This window comes from Megalops cyprinoides, chromosome 18 (genome assembly GCF_013368585.1).
Source record: "Megalops cyprinoides isolate fMegCyp1 chromosome 18, fMegCyp1.pri, whole genome shotgun sequence".
NCBI classification, from domain to species: Eukaryota; Metazoa; Chordata; class Actinopteri; order Elopiformes; family Megalopidae; genus Megalops; species Megalops cyprinoides.
The window spans coordinates 15,872,602-15,897,877 of record NC_050600.1 but is presented as its reverse complement, the minus strand read 5'-3'; the positions used below and the strand labels follow the sequence as shown (position 1 = coordinate 15,897,877).

The following is a 25,276-nucleotide window of genomic DNA, read 5'->3' as shown; positions in this document are numbered from 1 at the left end:
TATCCACAAATATAGAAGGTAGAAAGTCTGTAGTCTATAGCTAAAAAATCCTGTAGCTATGTACAACTAAATCTGAAAGTGGCAGTTTTATTTTTATGTTTGTTATTGCATAATTCAGGACAAAACTGCACATTAAGTATATACCAATTTTTGTCTTACGTAGCAGACTAGAAAGTTCAGTAGACTGAACTTTTGCTGTCCCCATAGAAACAGACTTGAGCCTGGACCTCCTCTGTTTATTCAAGCAGAGACTCTTGTCAATGGAGGGGGTGTTAATAAGATCAGTCTTGGCAGAACCGTCACCGTATACTCTATTCCTGGGGTGGATAGGACATTAGCATCGGGTCACCCTGCCTTGCTGCTCTTTTTGACGGGTCAGAGAACTAACTGAGATGATTAAAAACCCCCAGTTCAAGGTACCGTTTCCCCACGCCTAGTTTTACACAAGCTGTTTCTGCCCTCCTAAACTAATACTTATGTCAATGGGAAAAACAGCAAAAATAATAAAAAAAAACACAAAAGAAAAATAATAAGGCATAAAGGGAAAAGACAGTTAAAAGAAGAAAGCTCTAATTGGTGATGCATGCACTTTATGTTTTTCTTGACAGTCCACTAGATGCTGTACAAAGGAAGAACAGCTTTGCCATAGCCCACGGAGCTGGAGTCAGTCTTGGCCATTCATCTCTGGCTCACAGTAGCTCTGACTGGGCTGTTCTGAAAAGCCTGCAGATGAGATGGGAAGGCTCTTTTACACAGACGATGAATTAATGGAAGTGAAGCATGAAAGCACTAGAACAGGATTGTGGGTAGAAAGGACTATCCTTTATTTAAATTTGTCGCTGAAAACTAATGGAGGTGAAAGAGGATTGTTGTAGTCTCAGTCCTCGGCTCCTGTAATAATTTATGATATTGAAAAAAGACAGTGATTAAAAAGAGATGGAAGTCCGTGTGTGAAACCAAGTGCAGTTCAATGGGCAGAGGAAAATAATAGTCATACATTTCACAGCTGCGACTTCATTCTACAGTAAGGAAAGCAGTGGTGAATGAGAAAAATTGATTAACCAATGATAATAATGGAAGACTGTTTACAGAGATCTGCTATGAGAAAGAGAATAGTTTAACAACTACAGCAGATAAAGAACAACATAAGACATGCTGCAGTGTTCTGAAATATTTGGAATGATTCTGAAGTGACCCATCATATCCCTTTTTACTGTACTGCCACAAAATATATGCTAACTCAAGCAGGTATTCCAGTAGAAGCCATTGATATACCATTTGTTGTGGGGCTAACAATCGCCAATTACTGTCAGTGGATGTAACGATGCAAGCCATTTCAAAACCCAACTCTACTAATTGCATTGATGAAATCAAAGGCAATGGGGGAAACGTATCAGCTGAAGCTTTATTTAATCTGCAGTCTGTGGAGGAAAGTTTGTACAAATGCTTTGCAGCCTATTTCACCAAAAACAACAACAAAGAAACGCATGTTGTCAGCAATATCTAAAGGCCCGCCTTTGTGAGCAGTAGATTATACTGGTCTAAAGAGGTACTACAAACCTGGATTGTTGCTCTTTTTCAGCTTTCTTTACATTCTGTTTTTACATGCTTAGTATCTGCCTTTATGTGCTACAATCTTTTCATGGGGACTTGGTGTTCTGTCGCTAAGCCATTTTGCAGATACTCTATAGGGTTTACATTCATTTGATCTCCCTGTTATTCCCAGGGTCAGTGCGTGGGTTGTTTCACTTCCCTTCAATCTAGTCCCACATCAGATGACATCAGAGAGCACATCCATTCTAGTCTGAGCTGAACGACATCAGGTGTCTTCTGCTGCGCGGGTTTCATGTCATGTCTGTCAGTAACGCACCGATGAACACCGAAGCTGACACTGTGCTTTTCGCCCCATCAACACCATGAAGAGGAACGGGCTGCTGCAGCACCAGCTAATGGCGGCTCTTTTCGCAATCAACAGACTTCCAAATGTGACTATTACTTACCTGTAGCGGTGCCGTAACGTCACGGTGTCTATCGTACCTGTAAAATGCACAGATCCAGTCACAGTTTGGGAGTTCTGTGCTCCCTTTTATTTATTTATTTTTTGTTATATGATTATCTTCTTTGCTAATTAGCATTTATAGTGTGCTTTCTTTATGATTGTTTGCATGTCTGTACATTTTTAGAAACATGTTTGCTGAGTTCTTAATGAACATTTTGATTTTCGGTTAGCAATCCTGGTCTTGGGTTGCAGACAGCCTACTTTTCAATGAATTGCGAATATTTCCTTTTAACTTCACTTGTCAGGTTAACGTTTTGTTCAGCACCTTGAAGTAAAAGATTCTAATCATTCATCATTCATAAAGGTCTTTAAATAGTTTTTTCATCCATTTCCAGCACTGTTTGATGAGTAATTTAAAGGGATATGACCTGTAATTAGAATAATGTATGGAGCATTTCTTAACTTGATGAATGTATTACTCCCAATTGGCCAATCTTTCCTCTGGAAGTGACTGGAATGACAGGTGAAATGGAGGCTCTGATGGCCACTGAATGGCACACAATGGGCTACATAATGACCCCAGACTGAACATTGTTCTGTTTCAGTCAGGCCATAGGGTAGCTGTCACAAGGGCAGGTGACTTCATAATTTCACCTAATGTCAATTTTTGGTTGATGTGTTGATGGTGGATGGACAGAGAGAAATGCTGCATATGTAGTCTGTTTGTGTGCTTTGTTGTTATTCAGGCATTTTGTATAGTACCTTGACTATACCTTTATTTGATTCAGGGATACTATCATTAGTGAAACATGTGGAATGAGTCATATTGGTTATGTAAAAGAGCATTTGTTAAGTGCATTTCAGATGCCTTTGTCAGCTTGCTTTAGAAATAATATAAAAATTATGAGAACCGAAGATAAAAATTCAGAGGATGCGAATTTATACACGCTGAGGAAAAAATACCCTAAGCAAATACATGTAAGAATAGCCTCGTCAGTTTTGAGGCTTTAAATTTTATATTGAATAAATGAAATAGAATCTGCTCTTTGTTGGGCATGAGAGTCTGCTGCCCCCAGGGTTTGCAGGGTTATGTTGTTGTTTTCCGTGCTTGTTCCTTAGTTATTATTGTCATGTCATTGTTGAACTTGTTTTATGATCATTGTCTTATTTGTGTCATTGTCTGTTTTATGTCTAAAATGTCAAGGTCTCCCTGAAGCGATCTCAGTGGTACTTCTTAGTTCAATACATCTCTAAAAACATTTGTGTGGAAGTCATTTGTGCATGTTATATGCTGTGTTTCTGCATCCCACAACATGGAAAAGTTGTTGCCTCTTTTTACATCCCATCCACTTACTACAAGCTGATTTTCCTATTTACCAATTCTTTCCTGTACTTAGAAATGATACGAGCCCCGTTTCATGTAAAGCAAAATGTGTTATCTTGGTTATAGCATGCTCCATATGACATGCAATAAGGAATACGTTTTTGTTGAAATAATATCTTTATATTATGTATTAAATACAACATTTTGTGGTACTCTAAAATAATATTATCATACAGTGCATGTAGAGATATTACTGTAGAACTGTAATAATCTACTGTAGTTTTTATATCAGACACTTAATAGGATACTATAAGCATTGCAGTAAAAGACTGGGTATAGATTACAATAACAAACATTTTTGCAAAAATATCAGTAATATTCTCTGTCAATAAGATATTGGAATTACTTTCTTATGCTACTGAATAGAAAAATGTAAGACAGAACAAAAAATATGTATAATATTCAGATTATTTACTGTTCTTTTTACAGGCAAGCTTTCAGTGTTTCTAGAGACATTACTAGAGAGAGAAATTAAAAGTTAGGAATCCCTAAATGGCGCCCCGCTGATATGAATGGATGTTTTTTATGCCCAGAAGATGTCTGAAGGGCAAAACAAGGAATAATGGATATTTTGATATTATACTTAATTAAAGATTTTAGTTTTGCATTATGGTTGAAAAGAGACCACCTTCACAAAGCTCCTTTATTGTTTTTGACTCATGCATGTCTAATTGACTTTCGCAGTGAGCACACTGAATCATATCTAAAAGTCTCAGAAACTGTGATAAATTACCCATCACTGCTTCATTTTGCTCTTAAAGTTATTCAGACTAAAAGAGAGATGGCATTCATGCCTCAGCATGGGCCACGCGTTGTGGGAAAGCTGGGGAGGCAACAGCCTAATTAAGTGGAGCTGTCAGAGGGATTGATGGCACAACACATTCACTTTTATGAAGCCATTTTCAATCAGATTCTCAATGAGAGGATCATTTTAAGAGGAAGTTTATCGCCTTCTGGAAGAGGCTGTTGTTCTGTGCTGTCACACCTTAGAAGGGCCTGAATGTTGTGTTATGTGAATTGATTGCCTTTACATTATAACTGGACCCATTGAACAGTAGATGATGCGTAGAGAATTCTGTCTCACAATTGCCTGGACCCGATCAAATATTTCCGTCTTTTTTGATGTTATTAATTTACACATAATAAAACAGTAAGGGTTTATTTCACTTGCTCAAGTGTCATTTGATGTATTGTGCTGCTCACCTCAAACATTCTGCCCTGGTGCTTGTTACTGGACTGGAATGTTAAAATGGGATTTGGCACAAGTTAGTACAGATGTTTCATGCTCTTCGGCATTGTCTTGTGTGAAACCAGAATCATGTGACTCAGAGACTCCTCTTCCTCATCTTCTTCCTGTCTCCCACAGGTGACTACACTGGTGAACACCAGTAATAAAGGCCCATCGAGTAAAAAGAAGGGGCGCTCCAAGAAGGCACACGTGCTGGCTACATCAGTGGAACAGGCCACCCAGAACTTCCTGGAGAAGGGCGAGCAGATCGCCAAGGAGAGTGAGGAACTTAAGGAGGAGTTGATCGCCGCAGTCGATGATGTCCGCAAGCAAGGTGACGCACTGCAGATGTGCTCTAATGACAAGCAAATGACTAACCCTCATTCTCATTTTGAAAAAATGCAAATATTATTATAATTAGTAGTACATTTACATTTATTCATTTAACAGACACTTTTATCCAAAGCGATGCACAAAAGTCATAGCAGAAGCACCAGCAGTAGCAGTGGCTGCAGTAGTGGAGATGTTTATATATTCTTTGGTCTTTATTGCTCAGATCTGAACATGGATTTATCATGGCATCATACTGTTCAACATAGAAATCAAACACCAACTCATTATAAGGAGGCTTCTTTTGTTATCACCCGAAAAGTTTCATTCGGTATGCGATAGCCTTTCTTTGGTCAGTAAGTTTAACTCTTTCATGTGGAAATGTACAGTACCTCAGTATAGCTCCCGTTCAATTTAATGGGTATCTGTTTATACCTTCATAGACCTTCTCAGACATTGGAATAACTCTTTCTCTCTCCCGGGGTGTTTGGTGGGTCATCCATGTGACTATTATTTAGCTATGCTGTAAATGATGCGAGTTGCAATACATAAGTTAAATTTTTAAAATGTATATTCTAGGGATAAAAACCCTGCAAGAAAACTGTGGGATAAAAACAGTATGGTAAGAGTATTTCTAGGGTTCAGTCCCTGACTGGGTATTATTATGCCTAACTCTAGGATGACATCCCCAAAATAGTTTATCAGAAGAAACAGGCTTTCCTAGAAGTCATCAGAGATCCAGTATGACAGTGTATACTTGCAGCTATTATACTGTATGTAACTGAACACACAGATGCACAAATATGCATATATGCACCTCTGTCTGTACAAGCATACACACATACACAGATCCACACGTTCAGACACATTCAAACACACACACTGCAGCGAGGGCAATAGTAGTAATAAATCTCTCCTTGTTCAGGTGGCCTTGACAGTGTGGTAACGATAGAGAGCTCTTTATTATTTTTGAGAGTGGATGAAGTCAGCTGCCAAGGTCACAAAAAGGGCCAACTAACCTTTAGCTTGTGGTTCACTTAAACGTTTCATACAATAATACAAACTTATTTATTCAAGTACATCAAGCTGAAAAATCTTGTATTCCCACAAATGGCTTCACATATGACAACATTGAATAAATATATGTTCTGTATTTATTTAATACATATTTTTGTCTAGGGAATTTGATATTTGCATATACACTACATCAATAAATGTTGGGCATAAGAGTTGGGTGCTTTAACCTGCTGGAAGTCAATCCAGGTGAAAACCAATAAAGGCAAACACAGAAAGGAACCCATTTGCCCTGAGTCTCATTTGAACAGGGTCCTCCTGTCAAGGATGTGTTGGAGGCTTGAGTACAGAGTGACATGGTTTCTCAAAATGGCAAGGATAATTGAATGCAGTGTCACACAGTGGAAAATAAACTGCCAGTTAGTTTATTTTGATTCAGCAATGGAAAGCAGATGGAACTAGTCTCTGCACAGAACTGCTGCATTGCCTCTTTTTTAATTAGCACTGCCTTATTATAGTCAGTATCTTGGCTATAATTTCTGCTCCTGATAGGAAGCGTTGACCTGCCCCATTCTTTTACCTGTCGGAGTGCTGTGGCACCGAAGCTCTTTTCATTTCCTGTGGCTCGGTGCTCTTTCACCCCTGGGCAGGTTTAATTCCCCTGCCACCGCTGCAGCAGATTGGCTGAGTCGCATGTGTCCTCTGAGCTCTCCTGAGCCCCCCAGAACGGAGCCGCCTCATCTCATCATACCATGCAAAGCTAATGAGCAGGAGTGGGAAACCTGCTATCTGAGTTTGCAGACACCTTTCGCTGTGCGCTCTGTACCGTAAGCTGAGAGACGTCACCCATTGGTACTGCTGGGAGCAAGTCCCTTAACAGTAGCCTGCTATAGCATTTTCAGCAAAAGTGAGCACTTTTCTCAAACAATTCAGTGAAAACAAATGGTGGAGTGCAATATTATAGTCTTTGGTACTAAAACAGTTGACCTCTTCATTCAGTCCGCCTCACACAACTTTATATACAACACTCATGGAAGTGGTTGAGTGGTTGAGTGAAGCTTGTGGTTTGAATCAACGATTCGTCTGACTGCTACCATGAGATAGAAATCCGTGAACATCCAACTTATGTTGTGCCTCCTATGTATTGGGAGCACATGTTGACCCCAGAATGGTTCCATTTATGATACTCAGGGCCTGCAGAACTCTGTTGTCACTTTTTGTTTATTCTATGCTAATCTTCTTGACAGCTTTGACGAGCGTGCATTTCAGAGCGTGAAATGGATTAGCTGCACCTGTGGTTTACTACCAGCCCCCACTGCCTCAATGGTTTTCTCTGAGATTTATTGAGTGGAGCCGCTTGTTTGGAGCCCTCTGCGAGAGGTACTAATGCAAAAATCTCTTCTCAGGAGGGGACGATCAATCACACTCCATCCCCCTGCCAATGCTGTTGACCAGGTGTGCGTGTGATTGGCTGCAGCACGCTGAGCAGAAGGGGGAGAAATCTCCGGAAGAGAAATGCGTTGTGTTAATAGAGCTTTGACTGAAAAGGGAAGACTAGACCAACTTCACAATCTGTACTCAGAATGTGAACATTACTCAAAGTGTGACTGACATAAAATGATGAACAGAAATAAAAACTTTGCTCAATTTCAAATTGACAAATCTGTTACAGAAGTATGTATCAGTTTTAAATTTGAGTTTGTAAATTATTTGAGTTGTAAGGTAATATTTTGGTACAGACATTGTATTGTTGTAAAAGCACCATACTGTGGGTCACATAGGTAAAAGACTTTTGTGTTTTTTGTATTTCACTCCTTACATATACAATAATTCATGCATAGTTACTAAGAGAATACAACTACAGTACATAAAACATGCAAAACAGGTTGACTTTTATGATATATACTAATAGCCAGTCATGGCTGTGATTCTAGGTCCTTAAAACCAATGTTTCAGTTTTAGTTAAGGAACTTTCCATGGATTGTAATAGATAGGAGAGTGTTAAAACTACTGTTGCATACTATCTGCAGTTGCTCTATGATATGGAGAACAGGTCAAGCCCATGCTGTGGAGCTGTATCTCCAAGAGGCTGGTGATTTTCCATTCTGTCAGTATGCCTCTGTTTCACAGCACTGGGTAGCACAAGGTTAGGCCTTCTCCTTCATATCCCCAAGCCCTGCCTGTGCAGCACTCTCCGGCTTGAACCATACACGAATTTGTTAGCCCAAGACTAATCAGCCGAAGATCATGATGAGGATGCATGACCTTGAAGCCAAAACTTTTAATGACTTCATATTTCTCCCTGATTTAATTATGTACTGTGATTCATTCCCAGGGCTCTCTAGTCAAGCTCACCAAACCTCACTGAAAGCCCGCCTGAAAGTAGCCTCATACTGAATTTCATTTTTTTTTTCCAAATCCAGCAGTCTTGAGCATACATATGGTCTGTGGATTCATTTGTTGCATTACATTATGTGAAAGCCATTGATATCTCAGGGCTTTTTTGTGCATGTGTCTGTCATTGTCATCTTTAATGAAGAGGTGCCTCCACGCTTCAGGTAACCCGGTGAATTCTCCATTCTGTCTGTTACACTTGGGTGGCTTCTCTTAGGCTCCTTTATTTTAGACCGGAACTCATTACAGTAAAGGCATTATCATCCTCCAATTCATACGCTGTCAATGCCAGTAATTGAACTACAATCCATTCTACTAATTTAAAACAGTTTAAGCACAGGCACTCCAAGCTTCATTTAAGTCTGTTTTGGGTATATTCGGATGAGGGAGTGTGTGTCACTTTTTCTGTGGCTCCCGTGAAGTGAGGCTCCATTTCAATTTACGCAAACTGTGAAGGTGGCATTCCCTCATCCTCATTATATAACACTGTTTTGACTAGAGGATTTTTTTTTCTCTGTAATAGAATGGTGAAAAGTGAAAAGATTTGAGCGTTGTGTAAATGGGTAGCATGGAGTCATGCACTGATTCCACCACACTCCATGGGCCAGGAGTCTGCTGGTAATGCTGATGCACTTCACCATTTGTTCTGTAACTCAGGTCCCCAGAGAGCATGAACTTTCTGCCAGCCTCAGAAGGTCTCAGTGGAACCAAGGGAAGCTGCTCATACAAAGAATCTATGCTGTGCTTAAAGCTATGAAATCAATTAGGCAATTAGGCCTAATCATAGAAATTAAGGAATGGGTTTGTAGATTGGTCAAGTGGTCCCATGTGGCTGAAAGGTGTACTTTATGAATACTTCACTGTAAAGTTTGGGCAGGGCGCTTACGGTTGAATAAAACACAAAAAGTAGAAAATTAGCTTTTGAAAATTGTATGAAAAGCTGTGCTCTCTCTCTCTCTCAACACAAGCTGCATCTTTTTTTGTGACATGTCTTACAAGGCTTGCAGTTTGCTTGTGATCTGGATCAAAAGAATGTGATTTCCAACCAGGAGATGTTCTGCAGCAAGTCCCTCATTAAGTAGGCTGCACATCCCTTTTGCCTTGTAGATATCAACATTTTCAACTTTTTGCTGCCTTCATTACCTTGCTATCAAAAACAAATAAACAAAAGTGGAGGACATAAAGCATGTCATGGGTTCAGACCAAGCACATTGAGTCAGCGCCATATCCTGGATTGTGGCTTGCGAAAGTCACCACAAATAAATACTTGTAAAATCAGACAAAGGAGTGGATTTAGGATATGTAAGATTTCTGAAGGCCTTGTAAGAATAAAATATTGTCAGATGATACGGAAGTCCCCAGTTTCGTACACTATTGTTGGCTGAGCTGTAGCAGTGTAGCATAGTGGTAAGGAGCAGGACTTGTAACTGAAAGGTTGCTGGTTTGATTCCCCACTGGAGCACTGCTGTTGTACCCTTGGGCAAGGTATTAACCCAGAATTGCCTCAGTAAATATCCAGCTGTATAAATGGGTAACATCGTTCAAGAAATTGCAACGTATGTAGGTTGCTTTGCATGACAATGTCTGCTAAATGCCAATAATGTAAGGTAATGTAATGTAATGTAAATTGTGATGTGTCTGTGGCACTTGCAGGTGAGACCATGCACTTGGCGTCGTCAGAGTTTGCGGACGACCCCTGTTCCTCCGTGAAGAGGGGCACCATGGTGAGGGCGGCCCGTGCCCTGCTGTCGGCTGTCACCCGCCTGCTCATCCTTGCCGACATGGCCGACGTCATGAGGCTGCTGGCCCACCTCAAAATCGTACGTGCCCCTCCTTTCTCTCTTTGAAAACTCACTGCAAATTTTTATTGGACGTCATTGAACAGTGCCCCTCCCTGTACCAGCAGTTAACTGGGCATTTCAGTCAAAGCAAGACTTGGCTTTAACATGCAAGATTTTACTTGAAGGCACTTGATTTTTTTTCCCTGCAAATTATGGTGAGACCACTTTGCCGTTTGATTGAAAGTTGTGGAGGAGACTCAACACTAATGAATATTAATTAGCACTTTGTGGTTAGTTGAATGAATAACTGAAAATGTGCCATCCACTGGCTACTAGCTCCAATACTGTTATTACTGTAGAAGCCACTCAGTCAGCGAGTCAGTGGATGTATCTTTTTAACAGCAGTAGTAGTATTCTCATTGACAATATCAGCTTCAAGTGGCTGTATTCATGTCAGTTAATCTTCATGAACAGCTGTTTTTGCAGTAAACATTTGAGTCTTTTCTCTTCTTCTGGATCACAGTACTGTGAGGGTTCTAGTAACCTGGGATGTCCTGAAAATTTAATGGCATGGATGTTAATATTGGCTGTCAAAGACATCTTAAAAAGATATGGTCAAACTGCACAAATGCCATTTCAGGTCAACAGCTGGGTGCATTCTCAGGGCTTTTCAAGCCTGTCCTTCTAAGCTGAATTATACCATCATTCATATGTTCCAGCTCTATTTAACTAAGCTTTATCTGCCACACTTGAAGGCTGTATTAAACAATGCACTTCACAAAAGATTATCACATAGGTACAAGCATGAAAATATCACACCAAAAACACACAACATTATTACACAATTACAGTAAAGCAAACAACTCGTACATCTTTTAATTGGCTAATTATTCATATCTTGAGAAAAAGAACGCTTTGTTATGTGAGCATGTTGGTGTCTTTTTAGTAAGGAATGCCCAATGTCCTTCCTCTCTCAGAACACAGATTATACTTCAGGGTAGCCCTGGTTTTACATTACAGTACCTGTGCTCTCATTAGCATATAAATGAGCCGTAACTCTGTGCGAGACTGCCACTTGATACAGCCGTACACTGCAGCACGGTGCGGAGGGTCAATGTGCAAGCGATAATTAAACACTCATAAATAACATGGTTTATTCGTTAACTTCTCTGAAGCTTTAGTATTTTCCCACAGTCATCGATTAGAGTGACATATTTCAGCAATATACTATAGAGGAAGGCAGCTGTTAAAGTTCATAATTGCTCATGGATGGGCCTTTTAATATTTACAGCCATAGCCCCTTTGTAGGGCCTTTTAATAGCAATGGACAAGAGGAAATCACTTTGTAAATAAACACATTGCTCCTAGTTATGTTCTCTCCTTCCTTCCTCAACAGTGCATTATCCTCTTCCTGTTAGAGTTCTTCCTCTGAAACATGAATGACTTGCACTGGTCGTATTTAACCTAATGAAGTGCAAAATGGCAGCCTTCAGGCCCAAACCAGCCTCGCCTCCCAGCCTTAGTCATCGCACGGAGGTGGACGTCTGTGTCCACGGGCGCTATGACAACGAGGCTCCGTCTTTCGCAGCTGACTAATAGTCTCTTCCCACGCAGCTGCTGTTTTCCTCGAATTCATCTCCTCTGCTGATATTGTTTCACTTCTAACATCCGTGACTATGGGAAGTAATTGTAATTAGGCCCATTGTGGAAGCTCTCTGCCTCCCTTTCTCTACTTATCCAAGTTGCCCTCTTCTTATGCAGCTGTAATGGCTGTCAGTGAGGCTGCCGGAACCAGTCTGAGCCCACTGGATCAGGGGTGAAGTGACTCAATGTGCACTTTTGAATAAGTGGATGTTCTGAATGCAAGGACAGCTAAGCGAGAGATGTCTGCTGGTGGCTCACAGCCAAGCCTTGTCTTAAACCTCCCATTTAATGTGTATTTTCAGTAGGTCTGCTCATTTTCAGTAACTATGCCACACCTGCTGATGTTTTCCTCAGTACAATTTTGAGAGAATATTCCAAATGGCAGGTCTGACAGGGCATAGTTTTGAATGGTAGCTTTGTCAAGGAAACAAAATGTCTTTAGTCTCCTCAAGCCAAATACTTCACTTGTTTTGCACAGTGTGTATTCTTGCTCAAAGGTATGACCATGCTTATAAATGCTTATAAATTATTCATTTAAATAAAGCAGCCATGCTCTGAATGTGTCTTCATTTTTGTGTGTTTGTGTGTGTGTGTGTGTGTGTGTGTGTGTGTGTGTGTGTGTGTGTGTGCACGTGCATGTGTGTTTGGACTGGACAGGTGGAGGAGGCTCTGGAGGGGGTTAAGAATGCCACAAACGAACAGGACCTGGCCAATCGCTTCAAGGAGTTCGGGAAAGAGATGGTGAAGCTCAACTACGTAGCAGCCCGGAGGCAGCAGGTAAAGGGGCCTCATTAACACGTCTCCCACTTCCACTGAGCTACACGGCTACCCCTTGGGCTGCCCTGTAATCTTAGCAATGCCCAAGTAAAAATAAGGATAAAAAATGCTGATACAAAGCTGGGTGTCATCACAGGACATCTCAAGCCACGGCGCAGAAATATGACCCCTGCTACCGCCACGGTGCATGGTGCATGCCACCTGCAGGCTGCAGTGCCTCCAGCTCTGCGGTAAAAAAAAAAAAAAAACAGTCACGGCTGGTTGTGCTTCCTCGGGAGCCTCTGAGACGTGCGACGCAGTCATCCAGAGACTCTCCCGATAGCTTTCTCTATGCAAAATTAAACCTGATACCATTGTGGCTGCAGTGACATTATCACTTAATTACTTTCTTCCCCATGTCGTCTCCCGAAAGTGATCTTGGAGTCCTCACTTGGAAGTAATGCGGGAGTCAATATTTCTGTTCTTTTTGTTCCAAGCGGTGTCTTGTGTGTCAGCCATAAAGCTTTAAATGTGTTTGCCTTGGGTGTTACTTTTGCTATTTTTTACCTTAAAGAATAGGGTGCACAATAGATATTAATTTTTAAATATATATTTCCCCATTGCAAGTGCCAAATGCTTTCCATTTTCATGTATACTTTTTATTTCTCTGTTAGAAGACAAATGCATAGGATTAACCCATTGAAGTTGTACCTAAATAAACAAAGCATAGAACATGAGCTGTGCGAATTTGAATAAGGATAATTAATCAATGTGCAAAGCTGGAGTTGTTCTTGTGAGGTCTGCTGCTATACTATCTGGGGCCAACATTTGAACAGTTATCATGAATAGGAATAATCATATTTCTCTTTTTCCCAACTGTTTCTTGCATATCTGGGTTACGCTGTTATTTAGTGAATTTCAATGCAGTGCAGGCTATAGTGAACTTCTGTAGCAGCCCACAGGGTAAGCTGTACTAATTGCATTTTGTCATCCTGTGGTTCCATAACTTTCCAGGGTAATTGGGTGCAGTTCATTCCATTGTGACATGAACATGGAAGTATTATAATATTCACAAAGAAGGATTGTGTGCATTGTGCCGGGTGAGCAACAGCTCTGTGTGGATCTCTCTCTGCCGGCAGGAGCTGAAGGACCCACACTGCCGGGACGAGATGGCGGCGGCGCGGGGCGCGCTGAAGAAGAACGCCACCATGCTGTACACCGCCTCGCAGGCCTTTCTGCGGCACCCGGATGTGGCCGCCACGCGCGCCAACCGCGACTACGTCTTCAAGCAGGTGCAGGAGGCCATCGGGGGCATCTCCAGCGCCGCCCAGGCCTCCTCGCCCACCGACGAGAAGCACGGCCATGCCGGCATCGGGGAGCTGGCCGCCGCCCTCAACGAGTTTGATGTGAGTATAACCAGTTTTCTCTCTCTCTCTCTTTCTCTCTCCGCTGTGGTGGTGTACACTGGTGCTGCTCACTGCTCTAACCTGTATAAAAGTGTCGTGAATTCCCCTCCTAAGAACTGAGAATTAAGGTTTACCTTTTATTCAGCTGCTCATCATGTTTATGTAATAATAAGCTGTATATTGCCATCAGAAATGGCAACAGTAAAGGTAAACTGGTCAATAGCTTTGCCCTGTGTAGTCTGTCTTCAGAATTGGCAGGAAAGCGATTTCTTAAGGTTCATCATCTGGCAGTATTAACTGATTAATATTTTGTGGATAACCAGTAACACATGTCTGTATCAGTGGCTGCAAAGCATGATGAATATAGTGTAGTAATAGCTCACCTAGAAGCACTCCCCAAACAAAGGGAAACTAACATAGAAGTCTAACACCTTGCAAGTAGCAGGTGTTAGGCGGTGGGTATTAAAGAGGAACCGAGATGCAGTCTGATGACATGGGTCTTCAGTCTGCATGGCAAGATGGCCAGTGTTTCTGCTGTCCTGACCCCTGTGGGAAATTTATTCTACCACTGGGGGACCAGTGCAGATGGGACCAGACAGGTATCGCGGCTAAGAGGAGTGACCCCATCGGGAAGGGACAGTTCGTTGCCCCAAGGTTGCAGAGCTTAGTGATCTGCCCGGGACATATGGTTTGAAGACTGATTGGAGGTATGAGGGGGCTGTCCCATTCACTGTCCTGTATGCCAGCACAAAGGTCTTGAACGTGATGGGAGTGGTAACAGGAAGTCAGTGAATTGAGGTGAAGAGGGGTCTTTAGTTATGTATCATGCTAACACTTTCTTGATTTATATGTCATGCTAAATTTATTGATTCATCCATGATGAAATTTATTACTCCCTGAATATGAAAGTTTTGTGGCAGTGAAGGTGGATAAAGAGATAGCTAGAAAAACAGAGAAAGATAGAAATAATCTCATTCCTGCTTCAAAGGACTCTCCAGTTTGCAAAATATAAAGAGGCTGACATCTAGTGGCTATCAAATGAATAGCAGCTTTTTTGGTAATGCACATCACATTACTGAAATCTTTTAAATTACATTACATTATTGTCATTTAGCAGATGCTCTTATCCAGAGTGAGTCACAGTTTTATCCATTATAGCTGGATATTTACTGAGGCAATAGTTGGTTAAGTACCTTGCCAAAGGGTACAGCAGCAGTGCCCCAGCAGGGAATCAAACCAGGATCGTTTCAGTTACAAGCCCTGTTCCTTATCACTACACCACACTTTTAATTTTTCTGTCTTTGTAGGATCACCATATTAAGTAAATATCTTACCATCATCATCTGTCATGTAATTGCACAAATCATGTATCAGTGTATGGTTGCATTGAGAGCCAGGGTGTTCTATATTAATTGCTGAAATCAAGGCATTTATTCATTATTTTTGAAACTCTTTGTTTGGTCATTATGGTTGTGGCGCACCAAGTGGAGTTACACATGTTGATGACAATGAGCATTCATGTCCAAGGTGAGTATTCCCTAAATAACTGGACCCTAACAAAATGTTTCACACAATGCAAATAACCATAGACATTGTGCAGGTAGATGACCTCTACTTCAAGCAGTTCAGGCTAACTTACCATTCTGTTTTACCATTTTTAGATACAATGCAAGCCTGTTCTCAGTTTTCAAGACAAGGGGCCATGTATTTGGAAATGTGGGATGTGGGATCTCATTTATCAACCATGCTTATAGACAGACTGTGTGCATGAATATTTTCTTGTGGCAGAATGCCGGTAGTGTAAAGATGTCTACCATTTTCCTGTCTTGTTTTCACTAAATATGACTAAAACTTCATGCAACTTCATTCATGTTGATAAAAAACAGATAGACTGATATTTGACACCATGCGTGTTAAAAAAAAATCCATAAGTAGTTCTATGCATATGTCGTTAAAGCCTCAGGGCTCTAGTCAAGCAGTAAACAGTTTCTCACAAATACTCTTTTTGAAAAGTTTTAGTCTGTTGTTGCATAGTTGAGCAGTGGTTGGATGATTGAATATGCTTAAATATCAGACACTGACTTCAGGTAGGAGGTATTATTCGTACAGCGCTTGCTATTCCCAGGGCTAGTTCCTTCACAAGGCATGCTCTCTCATACAGGAAGATGTCCAGCTGTGCTTTCATAGTGGCATATAGTAGTACTTTCAGAAGCACATTCTCTCACTGAGTCATACGCTATAGGCCTACAGTCCTCCATTATCCCCAGCTGGGCCTGAAACACATTCTGTGTTCTAGTCAGAGACGCAGCAGGGATTGATACCGCAGGAAATTGTTTGCCGGTATATGTTGAGCTTTTTCCATAATACAGTTCTGACATACAAAATACATTCTATACACACTATACAATGCAATCTCAGTCATACAATGTATGGGTACATCTGATTTTGCATGTTGTATGTCATTTCCATATATCCCATTAGACTCATGAAATAGTTCACATTTGTGCTACATCCCTCCATTAAAATACGAATACACAGTCATGCAGAAGATTCACATGATTTCTATGGAGACTGTTTGTGGTAACATTTTAACTCTGAATTTAAAACTGAAACAAAGTCATCCTACCTGCTCTTCCATGGGCATGTATATCAGGTCATTTTCTATGGTGCTAATAGGCTACATGTCTGCATTTTCAGTACAGTCTATATCCATGGGTGAAGTATCTGAAAAGAGATTTTGGCTTGTCGACAATACTTTAATAATATCCTTACTTCTTGTGGAGGTTTTACAATGCCTAGAGAAACGCGGTGTGGCACTGTGCGTGTTAACTTTAAAAGAGCATTGCTGAAATGAACTGCATGTGGCAGGACTTGGCCGGTGTTCAAGGCAGGATGAGAATGACCTCTTGTGGTAAAGCAACTAATAGCAGGGATCAGCCTAACAAGAAAAGTGGATGTAGTGGCTGCACGCTAATCAAGATTCTTCTTAACACCTTGGATGCCTCATATACATATTTATGAGTCCTTTCCCCGCATGCCATGAATTACTTTTTAAATAACAAAGTTTAATTGAACACAGTTTTCCGGAATTAAGTAACTTTTTAGAAGTGACTTTTTGGAGACCTCTCTGTTTGCGCAGACTGCTTATTTCCAGAGGTGTAGCGATGCGCACCCTGTCGGTGGAAGTCCTCGGAATAGTAATGAAGACCATGCAGATGACTGCTGAGCACCAGTGCCCTGATGCTGTCTGCATATTGATTGCGGTAATGGAACAGAGTGGGAGACGGTCTCCACGCGGTCCATCTGCAGTAGCTTACATGTCTTTCCCCGAACAGCCTGCGCCTCTCTCATTTCATGTAGTGTTCAATTCTCTTCAGGCCAGGATGGAAATGTTCTTCGGAAAGCGTCGCGCTTACCTGTCAGCGGGAGCGTAAACTTCGATGAACATCGATTGTGCTGTAGCAGCTACAGCTGCTGGTGTTGAGATTGCGCCATTTATATCTGTTAAAAGCAAATGCAGTGGAGATAATAGCTCGAATAACTTTTTGGAAATGCATATGTTTTCATTTGTGCTGTATTTCTAACTGTTATGTGGAGCGCATCAAGGCTTATGCTCAAGGTTATATTCACTGGAATAACTTAATAAGCTGTAAAATGCGATTTTCCATGGTAAAATTGAGAAAAGGGTTGAGAAAAGGATATAGTAGTTTAGTCACACACACACACACACACACACACACACACACAGCACTCTATGAAACTCTCAGCTTCTCTTCTTGTGATTTATCTATGCAAATAGCTGCTTGTATTATATGGCTTAAACAACCTTTGTGAATGGGCTTTTGACCTGCAGATCTCATGGTGATGCATTGAGAGACCCCTTTCTATCGCAGAAAACATTTGCTGAGCATCTATTCTTTGCTGTGTGTTGTTTTTTTCTGCTGTATTTTCAAAATTCAGTAGCACCTGGTGAGCTCCATATAGGGTAGGCAGAGAACTTTCTCTCTGCAATTATTGCATAATATAAGAAATGAAAATGAAGGAAAGGACAATGTCACTTTAACTCTCTTAAAGACCGATTTTGCTTTCAATGTCAAATATTCCCAAAGCTTTTTCTGTCTCGTTTTTATCCTGCGTCTCCTTTTTAATACCATCTACAGCATCAGTGAAAACAATCCATTCTTGTTTCAAGCGGATCCGTTCGAATAATGTGGAGCTTTCCACTTCTCTCCAAATTCTGAGAAACAGCACACTCCTTCTCTTGTGAAAGAGAGCTGGATATCAGAGGCTCCTGGAGAGATGCCGAGAGACTCCAGCTGTGAGTATAAATGCAATATTTCCTGACTAATCTCTGTTTGGGACCCAGCTCTGTGAATATTTTATAAACCCCTGGTTAGGTTTGTGTTTGTGTTTGAGCAGTGATCGTGAGTGTGTTTTTGTGGATCAAAGGACTGCATTTATTATTACTGTGTGAAAACAGACACCTGCATGGTATTTGTATCAAGATATTTATGCCAAGGCAAACCAATTACAATAACATACAACAGTATACAGCCTGCTATATTTTTATGTGCTATACATACAACCGGAAGAATACCACTGGAAGTATCACCTGTTGATTTTAATACTAAGTAATGATACTGATACTAACACATGACAAAAGCAGAGGTATGAGACAGCTGTTGACCTCTGACCTCATCTTCACAGTTGACATTATAGCTGAGTGTGTGTATAGACATCCATAGATATATATATATATATATATATATATATATATATATATATATATATATATATATATATATATAATGCTCTATAGTAAGGCAAACAGATATTGAGAGTGGCCAGTAGTCTGACTGGTGTATAAATGTGACACAGGCTCCTTTTAGACCCTTTCAAATGGAATTCAGTCCAAGAGAATGCATAGAAGCACAGCAAATACTGAGTGTGTTTGCCAAATGTAATTAGGGCCCATGGTCAAACAGAGGAGCGATTTGATACAGCAGAGCAAATCCCCCTTCTTAAATATTCCCTTTCACCTTGACTGAGCTTGTGGGTAGGCTTGGTACGTGTAGAGATTTTTTGAATTGCTATAAATTTTCCAGTTTTTCCAGGGCATTTTCGCTTAGATTTAGGCGAATGTATGATCTTTTAGCACATTAAAAATGATTTTTTTTATTTTCAAAGAAAAAAAAAATCACTGTAAATTAATGTTGCAGTAGGGGGGTACTTTCATGATAGCCTCCAGGTTGCCTGTTCATGCTCTGATCTCTCACAGAACTCAGGCAATGAGAGAGCCTGTCTATTAGTGCTGTACAAGGTGCTAACCTCATGTGAAGTAGGAAAGATGTTGGTGGAAGGTATTCACTCATCTATACTGCTTATCCATGGCAATAGAGTTACATTACATTTACATTACATTATTGGCACTTAGTAAATGCTCTTATCCAGAGCGACTTACATCAATTACAGGTTGTTCACAATGTTATTCATTTATACAGCTGGATATTTACTGAGGCAATTGTGGGCTAAGTACCTTGCCCAAGAGTATAACAGCAGTGCCCCTGTGGGGAATTGAATCGGCAACCTTTCAGTTACAAGTCCTGCTCCTTAACCACTATGCTACACTGCTGCCAGTTCAGCCCAGTGTGAAGGGGCCCATGAGAGAAAGTGCCTTGGGATTTACAGTGAACTGGGAGTAAGGAGACCTTGTGGTGACTATGATTTGTAAAAAGTACTACTATTATTACTACTACTACTTGGGTCTACTAAGGCAGAAGTGTAGTGTAGTGGTATGGAGCAGGGTTCATAACATAAAGGTTGCTGGTTCCATTCTTAGGATGGCCGTTGAAATTATATCATTGTACAAGGTACTTGACCTGAATTGCCTGAGGAAATATCCAGCTGTATAAATGGATAACATAAAAACTCACTCTGACATTTGATCAGGTAATATAAAATGAAGGAAATAACATATTTAGAACAGACTGATGGCAATAACAAATCAAACAACAATGGATAAAATGTAAATCAAAATCAAACAACATGAGAGCAAAGTGCAGAGGAAGGATAGGGTGAACTAAAGGTATAAACAATAAAAGGTATAATCAAATGGCACCGAAATGTGCAAAAAAAAACAGAGACAAAGACAACAGAAATTGCATTAAACATATGCTTGGCTAAAAAGATGAGTCATGAGCTTAGATTTGCACTGACAATGTTGTTACAGTCTCAAATCTGTTGAGGGAAGGAATTCCAAAGTGTAGTGGCAGGAGCACGCAAAGCTCTGTCTCCTGCAGAGGGAAGATGAGTTTTTGGCACAGTGAGTTGGCTGGTATTGGAGGAACGGAGTCTTAGATTAGGCACGTAGAACTGTAACAAGTCACTTAAGCAACTCGGTGCTTTAACAGTCAATAGAGTTGCCTTCTGGCTTATGCAGAGCTTTGCTGGGAGCCTGAACAGACTGAGGCTTATCCGGGAACTGGAACTGAAGCACTCCAGTAAATGGAATGAAACGAGTGTTCAGAGTCTGTGTCCTTGTCGTGTTACACTCCAAAGGTGTAAGAATGACATTTGTTATGTTGCTCATGGGAGCCTCTAAAGACAGTGGGGTTGATGTTTAAGCCCAGAGTGTTGACCTCATGAAGCAAGTCCCTCTGGTTAAGTGAATACATGTAAAATGTGACAGAAGTGTGAGAAGGACTTCTTTGTACGGTTAGTAGCTCTTCGGTAGTATGGGCTGAAAGTGTATTACCAAAGTGATGGGAAAGACACAGACTCAGAGCAGAGCGGATGGACCCCTGCAGATATGGAGGGCAGGCCCTTGATTGAATCATATCATTGCATCAGGCATGACCAGACAGGTGTTCTTTCAACTGTTCAACCAGGATGAGGGATTCAGTTAAGGACCTGATTGAATTTTCTACAGTTTCCTCTGTGTCAGCTCTTCATAACCATAACCTCCAAGTCAAGATGCCCAGTAAGAGCTATGCTCCTGATTCAGTCCCACTACATATGAACTGGAGCACCATTGGAGGGCCTGCATAGTGTGCGAGACTGGGTGGAGCACCTCATAGACTGAGTTTTTAGTCTTTCAAAAAGTGGAGGGCTTGGAGCTTGGATACTGCAATGATACAGTTGCTCCTTCATCAATCATAAAGTGGAACCGAACTCAAGTGAGGGTGTAGCAGAGTGTCATAGAACTGTTTGCTTCCAGTGCCGCTTCAGGTAAGGCAGTCTCCCATGGTAACCATGAAACACAATTTGGGGGGGATTTTCATATTCAGCCTGGAGTTTGTTAGACAATGAAATAACGCACTTGAAGGCAATCTTGGAAGAAACCTGCTAAATGCTCCTTTGCTCAGTATGTGTCCTTCCTAACCAGTAATGAAATGGAATCACATAATGGCCAGCCTTCCACTTAAAATAGCTGGAGGTAGGGAGGTTTTTCTGGGGAGGCTGGAGCTCGTTAAACTGCATGTGTCTCATACAGGAACATCTCTGCAGCTGTATTTGCTTTTTTGCACAATTTCATAAAAGGCGGAATACAGAGAAATTGACAATTCCTTTTTGAAAGAATGACATTTTCTTCAGCATGAATTATTTAAAAACTCAATTTCCTTCCGAAGATGGATTCGATTTTTTTCTGTTTTTTCCTACTTAGTTGCAGGCAAAAAGTATTGCTTTGAAACTTTGGTTTATGATGTTATTTCCAAATAATATTTCCAAATAATATCGGGATCAAGTTTCAAAATTTTGTTTCTCCTCCCATGTTGTGTTCTTTTCAGTGTAATCTGCCAGCATATCCTGACATTTTAAAACATTTTGAATGGTCCTTGTCTGTGAAGCTAAATATACTGTAGTGTTAGTCTAAAACCAGTGGGGGGCACTGTTAAACTACTAATACTGCATTTACAGCTTCTCAGTGTAATACTTTTTTCAAATTACCTCATAGAAACAGAGCTTTTCTAGCCCCAGATCTGCTTTAAATGTGCCTCCAGACTGCGGTTAGGAAACATCTGTTTACTGTCTTGTATTTATTAAGATTTTTGTCTTTGTGGCTGCTTACCATAATTAAGATGACAAAATAAACGTGAGAAAACACCAGCAGCTGAAAAGCAAATGGGCTATGCTCTTGATGGCAGAACAGTACATTCATAAGCACATTTACTGCTCCCAGAATTATAGAGCGTAAACTGAATATCGCATAAACTGACCTCAAATCCATCTGTCTGTTCAAAGGGTCCTTTGTCTAGTTGGTCTGTTGTATGGTGCTTTCCAGCTTTACACACACACACAAATACACAGCCTTCTGTGGAACTGGCTGTGTGTGTGTGTATCTCTGTCTGTCTGTGAGTGTTTGTGTGTCTGTGTCTGTGTATCTGTGTGTCTGTATTTGTCTCTGTGTGTCTGCGTGTCTGTGTTTGTCTCTGTCTCTGTGTGTCTGTGTGTGTACGTGTGTGTGTGTGGACTGCCGTGTGCAGGTTCGACCAGAGGGATGAGAGGAGGAGCAGCACAGAGCCAGTGAGGTGGAGGTGTAGTGCACACCTCTCCAGCTGTGTGGAAAAGGGGAGCGTGCTGCGTAGGGCAGCAGAGGAAGGGCCTGCGCTGTGAAGCGTCTGCCCGGTGCGGTGCGCCGGTTCAGATGCCTCGTCTTTTACTTTCACTTACATGTGAGGTCTGCAGTTTCATGCATATATGGACATGAAGGAAAATAAATCTCCTGGTTACTGCTTGTGATGCGTCTGAAGCATGGGTTCAGTTAGAAATGTGTGAGGAGGTGAGAGATTAGCAGTCTACTGCAGCGTGTTCTGATGACCACTTCAGGTTGTTAGCACTGTTTGTTCCTTTATTGTACCCTCCTGCTTGTCCTGACAGTATCAGGTGGGCCAAGGCGCCTGCGTGGCTGGATGAAGGCTCAGGACCAGCGGTGTAATGTATGTAGATGTATTCATGGTGAGGTTGTCAGCTGTGGGGTGATTGTGGGATCAGTAGAGCACTGCAGACTCTCCTCTCCCCCCCTCCTCGCGGTTGCCAGTCTGTCCTCCCCGCTCTCATGAGAGAGGATGACTCACCTCTCAGCATTTGTTTTATCTGCCTGCGGGAGTACAGCGCACCTGGGATCTCTGCTTTTAGGTGTGTGTGGCTCTGTTCGAAAGCTGTGGATTCTTTTTTTTTTTTTTTTTTTTTACATCTTCAACTTGAAAGAAACTGCTCAAAATCCAAGGTATACACCAGAGTGCCCCGGTCACCTGTCCATTGCCTTCATTAAATGTTTTTGATAGAAGGAGTAGGCTTGCCTTCGCAGTACAGACAGTGAGAGATCTCTGGGATCTTATTTTACACTAGGGTAGGTAGATAAATGTCTTAATCTTAAGTGCATAACAATACTCCATTTCCTATCTAGATATTTTTGTAAAGTGAATAGAACTTTATTGATTTCTTCATACATTTAATAATCCTATGTAATAATGTTGTGTGTTTTTTGAAAAATAAGAGGGAAATTTGCATAATTACATGTTGTCTGGACGTCAACAGATGTTAACAGAAACAAGAATATTACATGCACACATCCAAAGATGTGCTGGGAGGCACATGAGGATCACTCAGACAAAATGATTGCACATGGTTGTAAAGATCTCAGATGTCTTTCTTTCTTCTAATTGAGAACAACCATTGTGTCCTGGACAAATGTCCTGTCCAGTCAATGCATTTCTTTCTTTTCTTTCTTTTTTTTTTTTTTTGCTTAACTATACACTTGGGAACATTGCTACAGAATTACTACAGTGTGGAGGTATCTGTTATTTCCCTAAAATAGTGTATGTGTACCATTCTGGGCTGCTTCCTAAAATAGTCAATTGCTAAGAAACAATCTGATAATTTCATATTTTATTTTCAATGAAATATGTATTGCAATTAGAGTCTCTTATGTTTCAGATGAGAGAATTTACCAAATGCATGGATTTTTTTTCACTTTCACTGTAGGATATAACTAGCTGTCAATTTCTCACTTATAAAAAAGTTTAAAAAATCTATAAATATCAATATACAAATATTGTCATTAAAGGACAGACTCTTCCTACAGTAATGAGTGACATATCTCTGATTTAAACTTTTTTTCCACTACTGTCCCATTTATGGATGAAGATGTGAAAACTTGAGGCAGACATATTTACAATAAAACTGTTAGCTTGCCACTATAGCTAGCAATGTGCAGTATCACTTTTACTAATGATTTGCTTGACTAAAGATATAGCCATAGTAATAAATAACATGTGCTGGCTGGCACTTGCTTACTATATAAAATATAATGAGCTTGATTCTAGCTATCTAGAAAATGAGCAAACGTTACATTAAAGCCACTGCTCTCCACCTTATTCATTGCTACAATATTGTTTTTCATTGTTTAGTATGACTCCATCCAAAACAGTTCAGGAAGAGTGAAAATGAATGAACTGTTATGTAGTTTCAAGCAGCTTATGTTGTGATTGTCTTATGAATCCAACATGTCTGGAAATCTTGCTGATGGAGCAAGAGCTGCCAATATTTCATTCCACGAGCCAGTCCTGAACTGACAGATAAATAAGACTGGAGTCCTGGTCCAGTATTTTGTAAAAGAAAAAAAAAAGCCCTGTACACAGAACCTGCCAAATTTCTTCTTGTGAATGTGAGACACTTATTTGAATGTCATGGTCTTCTCACCTGCCTTGTTGTGGAAGTTTCCTGTGATCGACTGCACAGAAAATGGCATCTGTGTCAGCCATATAACCTTTCCTTAATGGAAATGGTTTGTATTGCCCACAAGACATCTGTGTGGCAACTGGACTCAGCCTTTGTTAAATTGTTACTTAGTAGCCATGGAAACTCATAGCAGGAGGAGTGATTGACACGATCTGATGATAGTCAAATAGCAGAGGAAGCTGCAGTTTGTGCTTCAGGCTGCTATAGGGAAGCATGCGGGTAGGTAGTATAGGATCATGTAGTAGGTTCTGCAATGCTCAACAGTAGAATGAATTTCTGGCTGCTCCCTTGTTTATGGTAGGACTGTAAGCATATAAATTGGTTATCAAGTGGTGTACGCCAGGTAAAGAAGGTAATCATGACTGCTGTACATATCCTGTTTGTTGACACACCGTTTGGTTCTTAATATTCTACAAATATGAACATTCATCAGCGTTGACAGAGGCAATGGTAGTCTATGGAAACAGCTCTCAGTAGAGTTCTTCAGATGTATTCAACTTGCATCAAATAGCAACATTTGCAATCTTTCAGTTCAGTTTGCCTCATTAATCAAAACAGGACACAGTGTTTCCTTTTCTCCAGACCAGTCACTGATAAAGT

At 40.8% G+C, this 25,276-nt stretch overlaps 1 protein-coding gene across 1 annotated transcript in view; it reads left to right on the top strand.

The window, feature by feature from the left end:
• Positions 1 to 25,276, top strand: part of LOC118793246 (catenin alpha-2) — a 305,116-nt gene that overhangs the window by 44,153 nt on the left and 235,687 nt on the right. The window contains exons 3-6 of the mRNA XM_036551323.1: positions 4,750 to 4,945; positions 10,003 to 10,169; positions 12,432 to 12,551; positions 13,670 to 13,936. Of these exons, the coding sequence (XP_036407216.1) occupies positions 4,750 to 4,945; positions 10,003 to 10,169; positions 12,432 to 12,551; positions 13,670 to 13,936 (750 nt within the window). The remainder of the gene's footprint in view (positions 1 to 4,749; positions 4,946 to 10,002; positions 10,170 to 12,431; positions 12,552 to 13,669; positions 13,937 to 25,276) is intronic.